The sequence below is a fragment of the Apteryx mantelli genome, chromosome 30, assembly GCF_036417845.1.
Source record: "Apteryx mantelli isolate bAptMan1 chromosome 30, bAptMan1.hap1, whole genome shotgun sequence".
NCBI lineage: Eukaryota > Metazoa > Chordata > Aves > Apterygiformes > Apterygidae > Apteryx > Apteryx mantelli.
This window is the reverse complement of record NC_090007.1, coordinates 4428399-4440590: the sequence shown is the minus strand read 5'-3', so window position 1 is coordinate 4440590 and position 12192 is coordinate 4428399. Positions and strand designations below refer to the sequence as shown.

Genomic DNA, 12192 nt, shown 5'->3' with positions numbered 1-12192 from the left:
CATGCTGGGGACGGTCCTGCTCCTGCTAGCCCTGGTGAGGCCGGCGTGCCCACGTAGCCCGTCCCCAGACGATGCGGCGAGCTGGCGAGCCGAGGCGCTCAAGAAGCTCCTGGAGGTCTTCGGCATGGAAGACCCCCCGCCGCCCCCGGCTCACTTCAAGCAGCCGCCCCAGTACATGGTGGATCTGTTCAACACCGTAGCCAACGCGGACGGCGTCACCAAGAACCCCGGCATCCTGGAGGGGAACACGGTCCGCAGCTTCTTGGATAAAAGTAAGAGTCCTTGGTGGTCGCTGCGACGCTGGAGATGGGCTGCGGGGGCCGGGGGGGGGCGAGTCCACGTGTCTCTCTTGGTGCTGCATGAACGTGGGCTGCGGGAAGGGGCTGAGAGTGGCCGGCAGAAATTGCTGCCGCTGGGTTTGGCTCCGCTTTCTAACCCGTCCTTCTCTTCAGTTCACAGCGATAAGATGCGTTTCCTCTTCGTCCTGTCCAGCGTAGCCAAGAACGAGAAGATCCTGACAGCGGAGCTGCATCTCTTCCGCCTCTGGCCAAGGGTCACCGACGGGCCTAAAAGGCACCACTTCTGCCAGGTGAGGAGGGGGACGGGGACGGGGACGCGGGGACGGGCCGAGCCTGTGCCTGGGGACGCTGCTGGCTCTCTGCAGTCACTCGTCTGCAGGCAGGAGCCCAGCCCGGTTCTGGTTCATGCGTGGCCTCTCGGAGCAGCTTTCCTTCTGGCTCTGCAAAGTTAATACAAAGCGTCACCCCATTTCAGAAGCGCTGCAGAAGGAATTGCAGTGATTTAACTACGGCAATTTCTTAGACATGATTCCATTTGGGCATACACCAGCTCCGACTTCAGAGGTTTCTGACCTCCCAGACTGGCAATTCCCCCTATCGCTCTCTCTTTCTCCTTTTGAATCTCTATTTCGGTGGTATTTCCCCTCCGACAGGCCCCGGTGGTAACTGCCCTTTGCCTCCTTCCTCAGGTGAGCATCTACCAAGTTCTGGACAAGACCAAACCGGACTCCCCCGAAGGGAAGAAGCTGCTGGCGGCCAGACTCATCTCGCTGCAGGGCTCAGGCTGGGAGGTCTTTGCCATCACACAAGCTGTGAGTGCTTTTACCCGAATTTGGGTAGTACGGAGGGAAAAACGCTTGTACCCCGCTGCCGGCCCACGCCGCGCTCTTCCCCTCCGCTGCCGCAAACGTGCGGCGTGCTGCAGCCTGGAAGCAGCACCAGCCCCTTCCCCAGCCCTGGGGTGTGCGAGCCTGGGGCTGGGCAGCGCCGGTCAGCCCTTAGCAGGGCTCCGGGCTGGGGGACGGGGGGTGACAGCCTGGTGACCTGGACACCAGCCTCCTCGGCCCCCGTTCTGAGCTGCTGCATCGCCCAAGGGGCAGTGGCTCAGCTGGCCTGGCCGGGGACGCTTGTCACCTGCCATGGGGACACCCCAGAGCAGTGCCCTCGTTTCTCCTGCGGTGACACCGGTTTCGTTCCCCAGGTTCGCGACTGGACGGAAGACGAAAGCAGCAACCAGGGTTTGTTGGTCGTGGTCCACAGCCTGGGCGGGGGCCCGCTCGACCCCCCCGTCGTGCAGTTCGCCTCTGGCCGGGACCACCACGAGAGCAAGAAGCCCATGCTGGTCCTGTTCACGGACGACGGGCGCCGGGGAGCGTCCCTGCCCACCGCCGGCTTCTCAGGTGCGTCCCGCAGCTCGGAGGGTGCCGTGGTCCCCTGGCTTGCAGGTCCTTGCTCCGGGTGCTCCCTGTGCCCGCTGTGCTCGCTGCGACGCGCTCCCACGCAGAGCCGCTCTCACCTCTGCTCCAGCAGCCGCTCGGTCCCTGCTGCACTGGTGCTTTTAGTTATTACGGGTGTTGCTTGGGCTGGAGGGAGACAGGGTGATGGTCACTGTGCTGGCAGCTCCGACTGTACGGCTGGCAATCCCAGGAGAGTCCGGAAAGTCAGCAGAAAACTTTCCCCCCCACACTTTTCTCCCTTTATCCCATGTGTTGAGGAGGGCGTGCTCCTTCCCCGAGCCGAGTTCCCTGGCACACCGTCCTGTGCTCTGTAACCGCCTTTGGAAAGCCGTACAGGAGCTGTAAATGACAGCACTTGCTCCCTGCATGGTGCAGTTATTAAAACCTGTTCGTTTTGGGTTCTCCTGAGAAATGGGAACAGGGAATTTGTGAAACTTGTAGCTGGTACTCAGGAAAATTCAAGGCTCGTTCTCCAGCCAGCGGGAGCAAACTTAGCTGGCTTAGTCTGAACACGAGTGCAGGCTTGCAGGCATAAATCTGGACTTTGCGTGCGCTGGATCAGCTCCATTCTGGCAGCGTGAGGCTGTCGCCTCTTGGTGGCTCTGCCTGCCCCGGTCTGGCTGTGACCCAAGGGCTTGGTGTGCCAGGCGGCTGCAGACGGACAAAAGCCACGCAGAGGGGTGGCCAAGGCTGCTGCTTCGCTCTGTCCCTCGTTTCAGGCTCGTGCAATCCCTAATGGCATCATTTTCTCATTTCTGGTAGATTTACAGCCTCAGGCTCCCATTCTCCCTGCTAAGATGACGGTGCCAAAACTGAACGGGCCACGGAGCACTCGCTCGCTGGACCGGCTTCAGCCCTGCCAGAGGCATCCCTTGTCCGTGGACTTTGAGGAAATCGGCTGGTCCGGCTGGATCATCTCGCCGCGGGGGTACAACGCCTACCACTGCAAAGGCGCCTGCCCCTTCCCGCTGGGCGAGAACATGCGGCCCACGAACCACGCCACCGTGCAGTCCATCATCAACGCCCTCAAGCTGAGCGAGGGCGTGAGCAGCCCCTGCTGCGTGCCCGACAAGCTCTACTCCATCAACCTCCTCTACTTCGACGACGACGAGAACGTGGTCCTCAAGCAGTACGACGACATGGTGGCCGGGAGCTGTGGCTGCCACTGATGCAGGAGGGGCAAGAAGGCGCTGCCACTGCCACGTCGGAGGCCGGTCCCGCTGCCCGCATCCCTCCGAGAGCCCCGGGAGGCTGCACGGTGATTCCCCCCGATGCACAACTGCTCTGCAAGAGTCTCCGTCCTGCAAAAACCCTCAGCGGTGCCAAAGAGACCGGGGGGAGCAAAGCAAGGCTGGGCCTGGCTCTTCCCATCGTGGCCGGGGTGGCTTCGCCCCCAGCAGTGCCTGGGAAGGCTCGGGGCTGAGCTTTGATTCAATTGACCCAAACAAGCACGTGCGATTTGGGAGCCCGGAGAGGGGGATGGCTCCATTTCGGGGTGCCCTGTGCAGGTTTCCTTGCTCACGCGAAGGCTTCCTGCAGGCTGTACTATATGTATATAGCAAGAGCACTAATATATGACAGAAACCGCCTGTACAGTGGCCTGTAAATGTCTGTACATTGCTGCATATTTGTGACTTGTAAAATGAATTCAGAGAATTAAACCTGCAGTTCTCAGGGGAGGTTTCTTTTGTGACCGCTGCCCGATGGGGCTGGCAGGTACGAGGTCTGGGATGTGAGCGCCCGGAGGCAATCGAGGTCTGGGATGTGAGCGCCCGGAGGCGATGCTGCTGAGCGCGGACGGGTGGCAGGGAAGGACGGCTCCAGGGGAAGGCAGCCGGAGGAGGCTGCCCTCTGCCCGGAGGGAAGGTTCCTTGGGAAAGAGAAATGGGGAGAAAAATGGAGATGACCTGCACTGGGGGGGGTCGGGATCATTTCTGGGGGGGGTGTAAGTATAGGGGAAGTCAATGGGGGGACCGGGGAGCTGGTGTAGGTGTTGAGGGGGTCAGTGGAGGTTATGGGGTCCCCACCTCGCGCCCGCTGGCACAGCTCCGTTGTCCCATGCATGCTGTCCCCCAGTGGTCCAGGACTCGGCGGGAGCGTGTCTGAGCCGCAGGGCCCGTCCCTGCCAGACGGCTGATCCACTCCGAGCCTCTCTCCAACAGTTTCAAAATAGCAGCCGCTTAACCCTGGCCGCAGACTGACACCGGTGCCCCCGCCTCTCCCGCAGCAGCTCTTCGTCTCCGAGTTCAGCTTGCAGGTGAGGAAATTGCACCCCAGCCTGGCAGACAACGATCTCCCTGCCCGCCGCTCACCCAAAAGCGGCATCCGCGGCTGTCGGCCTTTTCCTGTGCCCTGCGGGGTCAGGCCCTGCCTGGGGTCCCTCTTCCCACCCCGTTCAGCAGAAGGGTGCATTCCCCAGGGATCTCGTTGGCTGGGTACAGTCACACACCCGAGGGCAAATGCTTCCCCTGCAGCCCATGGACACGTCCCCTACCACCACTGGGATGTGACCACAGGACAGAGCCAACCTGTGTGTCCTGCGCACACACAGACATTAAATTAAACTTGCTGTTTGCCCTCAATTACAAGAAGTTTTACATAAAGTGGGTACCCAATAATCCAAGATGATGAACTATTTTGGCCTGGTTTAGTAAATGCCCATTCCGGGCAATACTCGGGCAGCCTGCTCTGCATCCCCAGCACAGCCGGTGCCCGTGGCTTCCACCATCGGAGTGGCTCCAGTGGCAGCCTGCCCCAGCAGCGCGTCAGGCCCTGAGCTTCGCAGGCAGAGGTGCAGCTGGAAGGAAAGCAGTTTTGGCTGGATGGACATAAAACTGCAATCTTTTATACTCTGTGCGCAGCTAAGCCTGAAGAGATGGTCACACAGCTGCATCCCTCAGCCGGTGCATGGAGGACATCTGGCCGAGGTGAGCTGCAGAACGCCTGTGTCCTGAGAGTGTCTCTTCCAGCAGCTCCAGACAGCTCTGCAGCAAGGCAGGTTTGGTCTCCTGACCCCCTGACAAGCCCTGTGACCCTACCACAGCTTGCTCTGGGAGCCAGGCAGCAGCTCCAGAGGAAGGTTTGGAGCCTTCCCCCTTCTTCTTCCCATGAAGTTGATCACGTCCCTCCTCTGCACCCAGAGCTGAGCCCTTACAGGGGATCAGAGCTCCCTGTTGGTAGGACACCTGGTGACACTGAAGGAAATCCAGGGTTTGGCAGAGGGGAGCATGTCCCAGCCAGGAGCCACCCCAGCCCCACGGACACCATGGCCAGGCTCCTCCCAGGCTGCTGAGCGCCACCATGGGTCTTCACCCAGGTTTCCACGCTGGGCTGAGCCTGGTTTGAACTCTCTGTTTGGCTAGTAAATGACCACTGATCGCAGGCTGCTGCCTGGCAGGCTGGAGTAGGGAGAGCCCTTGTGTGTCCTGCTCAACCCAGGAGCGGAGCAGAGCCTGGGCAGGTATCACATCAGGCTTTATGTCAGCACATGTGTAGACTTCTACCACCCTCCACACGGTGAAAGTCTAGCCTGATGCACCCCACTTGCTTGCGTCCTGTGTCCTCAGGGTGTCCCATTCCCTAGCTGACCTGCCCCTTGATCATGACGGACAGACATCCTGCCATGTCTGTACAGTACTCCCTGTAGCTGCTCCTTTATTCATGCTCTCCAGGACAGCGGCATCCAGCATGCAATATTGAGGAAGGTCACAGCACAAGGACAGTCACGGCCATGCTTCATCCCTCCAAACAGCCTGAGCTGTCACAGGTACCTCTGCAACGGCACCTCCCCGCAGATGCTGCCGTGACTTGCTGCTCACTGTCACTCCCCATGTAGTGAAGCCTTCCTAGGGGACAGGACCTAGAAGAGCAGCTGCAGGGGTGGATGGCTAGGACAGAGGGCAGGAGATGTCACAGTGGGAGGCAAGCTGGGGTTTAAGGGGCTGTCTGGGGGTGAAGGATCAGTGGTGGCAGCGGGGATCGGCTCCACAGCACTCCGACAGCTTCCGCAGGGCTCGCTCCTTGAAGCGGATTTTCCTGGAGATCTTGAGCGAGAGGCTGGTCTTGTTCTCATGGGTCTTCAGCTTGGCATAGTAATCGGAGAACTTGTTGTAGAGGATGGAGATGGGCATTCCGTTCAGGATGATGCCGAAGGAGATGCAGCCAAACGCCACAATCCTGCCGAGCACCGTGTTGGGCACGCTGTCTCCATAGCCCACAGTGGAGAGGCTGACCTGGGAAAGAAAAGGATAAAATGGTATGTGTTCAAGCCCAGCAGACCTCTCCTGGCTGCTCACCCACTGAGGGGATTCTCATCCCTGGTCATTTAAACACCTGGATTGGCTGATTTCGCTAAGAGACACTTCCGCAGGGAGGTATTAATTAGAGGCAGGCAGCCTGTGGTGGTGGAGGGAGATTATAATAGCAGAAGTGACTGGTGGGATCATTTTGTCTGCAAATCAAAAACCCCTCGTAACCCCTGGGTCTCAAGTGCTTTAGCTGTTTGTCAGCTCAGAGTTAATCCCAGGTTTATTATAGCACCTGGCTCAGCAGAGCTGCTGGTGGCACAAGCAGGCAGCGAACAAGGGCAACCCAAAGGTTCCTGCCCCTGACTGCAGTGTGCTCTGGTCTGTGTTCTCTTTCTGGGCCTAGGCTGGAGCAAGGTGTCACCACATTTCCCCGGTTCCCATCCCTGCGCAGCCCTGGGTTCCTCTCCTCAGCCCCACCAGCGCTGACCCCTGTGCCTCTTCTCATGTCTCATGAGCCCGGCCAGGCTGCCTCTCCCTGGACAAGCCTCAGGTCAGTCCGAGCATCCATCCCCAGGGGATAGATGGCCACCCACGTGCTTGGGTCCCAGGTGCCATGACAGATAAAGCCCACACTGAGTCATGCCCCCCTTGGCACAAGGCCAGGCCTGGATGTTCCCGGGCCACCTCTGACCCAACATCCTGCTCCCGTGCTTGGTTTTGAGCATCTGAGCTTAGTCCCAAACTCTGATTTCCTCCCTCAAAGCATGCAGGGCTCTGGGCTTCCCACTGAACCTGAGCCAGTGGGAAAACTGGGCCCATTTCTGCCTCCTGATCAGCAGCTAATGGTGAACCCCTCCAGCACTGAGGCAGCCCCTGCCCGTGGAGTCAAGCCACACACCTCTCTGGAAGAGGTACCCACGCCTTACCGCTGCCCACCACCATGCATAGGGGATGCTGGTGAAGTTGGTGCCTGGGATGTCATGTTCCACAGAGTGCATGAGAGCAGAGAAGGTGAAGACCCCCATGGCGATGAAGAGGAAGAGGCAGCAAACCTGCTGGTAACACTGGCGCATGGTGAAGCCGAAGGCCCGGAGGCCGGTGGAGTGGCGTGCCAGCTTGAGGATGCGGAAGATCCTCATGAGCTTGATGAGCTTGAGGACTTTTCCCAGCTTGCTCACATTCTCCATCTTGTGCAGTTCCTCATGGTAAAGTACGTCTGCTTCATCCAGATTTTCAAAGAGAATCTGGATATAGAAAGGCAGGATGGCCACTAGGTCTACAGCATTAAATGCTGCCTGCAAAAACTTCTGGAAGCTGGAGGAGGATATGAGCCGCATGAGATATTCGGAAGTGAAGAAAATGGCACAAATCATCTCCAGCAGCTCCATCCACTTCTTCCCAGTCTTATGCTTTATCTCCTCCACTGTGCTCAAAGTCATGCTCACGATGGAGATGAGCACAAAGAAGCTTGACATGACAGCAATGATCTTGGCTGGGACAGAAGAGTAAGGGTTCTCAATGAGGTTCCAGACCATCTTCCGAAACTTCCCCATGCATTTGCCTTCAAAGTGCACTGTTGACAAGTCCAGGGGTTCCAGTTCTGCCTCCAGCTCCTTCTGTATTTTCAGGTAATCACTGAGTTCATCTTGCCTTTCCTCAAATAGGATCCGGCAGCAGCGCTGGGCGTATTTCAGATGAATTCCCCAGTACTCAGTTTCCTCCACAAAGTGACTGGGGCACATCTCATCCATTATCCACAGGACACCGCTGCGGTAGAAGTGGAAGATATAGTGGAAAATTGAAGGATCTCTGTCAAAGAAGTACTCATTCCTCTGCACTGAGTAGTCATCGCAGAGCTGCAGCTTCTTCATAGGGTCGGTGTAAATGGCTAGCTTCCCAATCCTGGTGATGGGATACCGGGCAGCTGCCTTGTAAGCTATCTGGAATGATTTGCCTCCCACATTAATGTTGAGGAAGTACTTGTTCCTTAGGATGGGAATTCTGCTTTTCTCCTGGTTTCTGTCTGTCACGTTCTGCATGGAGCTCCATTGCTTTATCAGGCTGTCCTGCGCAAACGGGATGTAGACTTCCTCTTCCTCCGGTGTCCGGCAGCAGCCCCGGTGATCCCCAATCTTCAGATTGGCAGAGAGACTTGCACGCCTCTTCCCCAGCATTGTGTCTGACCCTTCAAAGCAGTGATTCCTCTTACAGGCTGTGGGACAGTAACTTTGGCTTCACAGGAACATTCCCACCAGCCATGTGCGGACTAGGGCAAGTGCTTTCAGCTCAGAGGAGCAGTGAAGAGTTACTGCTAAGGGGCACTGCCTGCGCCACGTGGCACCTGCCAGGTTCCCAAAGCCGATTGCTTATCCGATTGAGATTTGCATTGTAGGAGCTGGAAGCAGCTAAGTGTCCGCTCCTTAAGACAATAATGAGATTGAAGCACTAACCCTTTATATAAGGGACTATTTCCAGCTCTGCACTTCTCTTTTTCCTCATTCTGTTCTTATTAGCTGTTTGCATTTGTCACATACCATCCTATTTCCAAGCAGGGCATCTACTATAGCAAGCTGAAGAGACAGCATGAACTTGCCTACATCTAACCTTTGAATGCCTCTTTTGCAAAGGACATGAAGGTGCAGACATGCATCATCCACCTGCGGCCTTGACTCCTAGACACTACAGAATCCCCAGGCATGGGAGCAGCTGAAGCCTCTGCAAGGAAAGTGCAAGGAATCAATCAGGCTTCCAAATCACCCTAAGATCAGCATTCAAAGCAGTCCCCAGTCGAGATGTGACCTTGAATAACCAGCTCAAGAGTGCCAACAGACCTTTTCCAATTTAAGCAAAGCCTTATTTGCTGTTATTGTGATTAGCCTATATGAACAGAGGGGGGGAAAAAAAATCCTACTGGAAAGGCATAATAGGGAAAGCAGGGAAATTTTCCTCACCCCTCTCAGATAGGGAGGACTATTGGGGTAACAGGAGAGAAAGCTGCTCAAGAAACCAACCAAGCAGAAAAGCAAGTAGAGAACCAGTTTTGCCTGCTCTTGGAAGTAGAAATAATATTTCCAGGTTGTCCTTCAGTTTTAAGTAGATTCCTATCCACTGAACTGTCACATCTTCTCACTACTGCTGGATCCTTATTCTTGCTCATCTCCTGCGTATGCCTCTGTCCAGCTGAGAGCAGCTTGGTCCTCCTATCCACACCTGAACTAGTAAATGAAATGTGCTGTGACCATTCCCTGGCACCAAGGCCAACTGATACAGAATAATTTTCCTCTGTCCTATTAAGTTGAAGTAGTCAGAATTGCATGTTCTGGAAGAAGGTACTTCAAAGGAACCTCCTGAGGGAGCCCTAAAGTGTTTAAATACTGTCTCTACAGGAAGAAGTTTAAGGTGAGTCTAACTTTACAGCGCTTCCTCTGCCCAAAGGAGTAAATATAGCCCAAGGTAAGTTACGATGAAGGCAACTGGCTCAGAGAGGCTAGAAGTCACATGATGGAAGGGTTTCGTCATGCTTATCACCCCCTACTCTTATCTTTATTATGTAACCAATAACACTGCAAGATCTCTTAGCTTCACCTTAAGTCAACTCCCCACCCCACCCCAGTGCTTAATGGTTTTACTACCAAAAAACGCTAGGAGAACCCCAACGCACAGGCAAAAAAAGCAGAGAAAACACTAGCAATTGATTCTCAAAGTCCTCTGATTTTCCCTCTGAGCTTGTAGTTACAGGGGAAAAGGAGTCTCAACATGAGAGCAACAGCCAAGGTAACAACAGCAGAGGCCCTTACCCACTCACCTAGTCAACTGGACAAGGTGGCAGCACGCAATGAACCTCCAGCTCTTGGTTTTACTACCACAGGGCAGCCCCACCTGCAGGGTTATTCAGCATACAGCCCTGCCTGGCTTGTTTGCCAGGCTCAGTGGGCCGTATCCAAATCAACTAAACAGCAACTGACCCTATATACAGAAGGACATAAGTTTGGAATGGAATGAAGTAGGCTTTAGCAACATCTGTATCCAACCATTCTTCTTAAATGGCAGCCTTAAAGATGTAATGTCAGAACAAACTAAGAGAGACTAAATCTGGTTATTTGACCAGGACTTTGAGGCTGCTGGGAAGCAAGTATTTCTAGACTGAGAGGGCCATATGCTATTTAACTGATGTCTCTTACCAATAAAACAGAGTATCAGGTCCTTTTGGGCTTTGCTCAACTCTGTCCTTAAGTGATATTCCAACCACATTTAGGGGTCTTACCTTGGATTAGTTATCATCGCATACAATTAACTTGCAAATCCTCTGAGCCAAAGCTCAAAGTTGTACGCTATGTTGCTATTCCCTCAAGAAAACAAGTTTATGCCAAAGTTGATATTAAAAATAAGTAATCTGTGTAATTCAAATAGAACAGACAAAATGGGAGACATCACAGCTTTAAATATATTTATTAGTCATGCACCAGCAAAACTAGGATAAATTCAATACAGACAGCATCATGGTAGCTGAATCCAATGTGGGCTTCCAAATTACTGTGCTGCTTCTTAATGAGCTATGACCTGTACATCCAGCACCTCCAGCCTCATCGTATTTATTTCTCACAAATAAGGCTGGTCTTTTGAAAGCTCCCACTTCTTAAGTACTGGCCCTGGCGTCACTGGTTTCTTCTCAGCTGTTGTCACTGCAGACCCTGAACTGGGAGAGAGGAAGGATGAGAGAGGTAATTAGGTTTTAATAACAGCTTATAGAGAGCACTCAGATTTAATCAAGAGTACAAATTTGATTAGTGCTAGAGTGTTTAGGTAAGTCAACTTCCAAACAACTTGTTTACTTATTCAAGAAGAGATACAGAAATAAAGTATTAGTTCAGTGTCCTTTTATTAACCTGCTAAATACAACATTATTTATTGGAAGAGTTCTGTATTTTTAGGGATCATCCAGGCACATCAAACTAGGCTCAACCCTGCTTATCTTGCAGAGTCACAGCTGTAAAACTGCAGGACAGCCTAGGTCAGACCTACCTGCCAGCTTGAGCCCCTGCAGCAAGGGTTTTCTGTGCCGACGCGACAACAATTGGCGGGAAAGCCTCTCTGCGTCCATCACGGGTGCAATAATAGTTATTTGCAAACTTGTGACTGGGACCCACTGGGAGCTGAGGTGGCGGCTGGGTTCTAGACAGCAAATGTTTCAAGAACTTCAGCACGTAAGTTATGATTAATAAGTCTCTGTATTAATGTGAAACAGAACGCAAGCGCTGCAGTGCTGTGCTCTGGCCAGCCTGCAGTCGCATCAGTTTTTACAACAGCTAAATGCACCCGATACAAACACAACCATGTGAAAACACAGAGCTGGGAAGTAACAGCCCCTTTGCCCCATCTCTGCAGTAACCGCCCCTCTTTCCGGAGGGCGCAAACAAGAACTCCTGGAACTGCGGGGCTAGAAAACGCTTGTGGTCCCGTTGCCGGCTCGGGGAAAAGGAGAGCAGGGAGCAGCGCTAAGGTCTGGCCGCCCCCGGGCGGCGGCAGGGCCCGCGGCGGGGAGCCGCCGCCCGCCCGTTACCTCTTGGAGATCTCGGTGTAGCGCAGCGCCAGCTTGGCCTGGAGGTCCCGCTGCAAGACAAGGCGAGAGCGGCTCAGGGGGGTGCCCGCCGGCGCTCGGCGGCGGCCTGCAGGGTGCGCGGCGCCGAGCACAACCCGGCAGCGGGGCCCGGGGCCGCCCTTACCCCCGCCGCGAAGTTGCGGAGCCGCTGGATGATGCGGGTGGCCGTCGCCATCTTGGCCGCCGTGAAGGGCGGGGGGGGGTGGGGGGGAAAGGGACGCGGCGCGGGCGGTGCCGGGAAGGCGCGCGGGCGGTGCCGGGAAGGCGCGCGGGGCACGCCGGGTCTCGCGAGACTTGGCGCTCTATAAAAGCGGGCGGGGCGGGGCCGGCCCCTTCTCTCTGCCGTGAAGCCGCCATGGACACGAGCCGCGTGCAGCCCATCAAGCTCGCCAGGGTGAGGGGCCGCGCCGGGCCGGGGGGGTGGCAGCGGGGAGGACCGGGGCCGTCTCCGCGCGCTGACGCCGTGTCTTGTGCCCGCAGGTGACCAAGGTGCTGGGCCGGACCGGCTCGCAGGGGCAGTGCACGCAGGTGAGCGGGGTTGGGCTGGGGCCGGGGCCGGGGCCGGGGCCGGGCGGGGGGGGGGCCCAGCG

General features: G+C 55.8%; 3 protein-coding genes across 3 annotated transcripts; 1 reads left to right on the top strand and 2 right to left on the bottom strand.

The window, feature by feature from the left end:
- LOC106498530 (bone morphogenetic protein 2-like) lies at positions 1–2925 on the top strand. The gene is made up of 5 exons (XM_013959786.2): positions 1–272; positions 453–589; positions 989–1111; positions 1501–1699; positions 2519–2925. The coding sequence occupies exons 1-5, from the start codon at positions 2–4 to the stop codon at positions 2923–2925; spliced, it is 1137 nt and encodes a 378-aa protein (XP_013815240.2). The 5' UTR covers position 1.
- Positions 2926–5715: 2790 nt separating this feature from the next.
- On the bottom strand, positions 5716–8177 carry LOC106498531 (potassium voltage-gated channel subfamily V member 2-like). Its single transcript, XM_013959787.2, has 2 exons — positions 6930–8177; positions 5716–5988 (listed from the first exon to the last, which is right to left on the bottom strand). Exons 1-2 carry the CDS (start codon positions 8175–8177, stop codon positions 5716–5718), a joined length of 1521 nt encoding a protein of 506 aa, XP_013815241.2.
- A 2259-nt stretch (positions 8178–10436) lies between these two features.
- On the bottom strand, positions 10437–11799 carry NDUFA7 (NADH:ubiquinone oxidoreductase subunit A7). Its single transcript, XM_067312732.1, has 4 exons — positions 11727–11799; positions 11564–11613; positions 11026–11175; positions 10437–10699 (listed from the first exon to the last, which is right to left on the bottom strand). Exons 1-4 carry the CDS (start codon positions 11775–11777, stop codon positions 10603–10605), a joined length of 348 nt encoding a protein of 115 aa, XP_067168833.1. The 5' UTR covers positions 11778–11799; the 3' UTR covers positions 10437–10602.
- Positions 11800–12192: the final 393 nt, after the last annotated feature.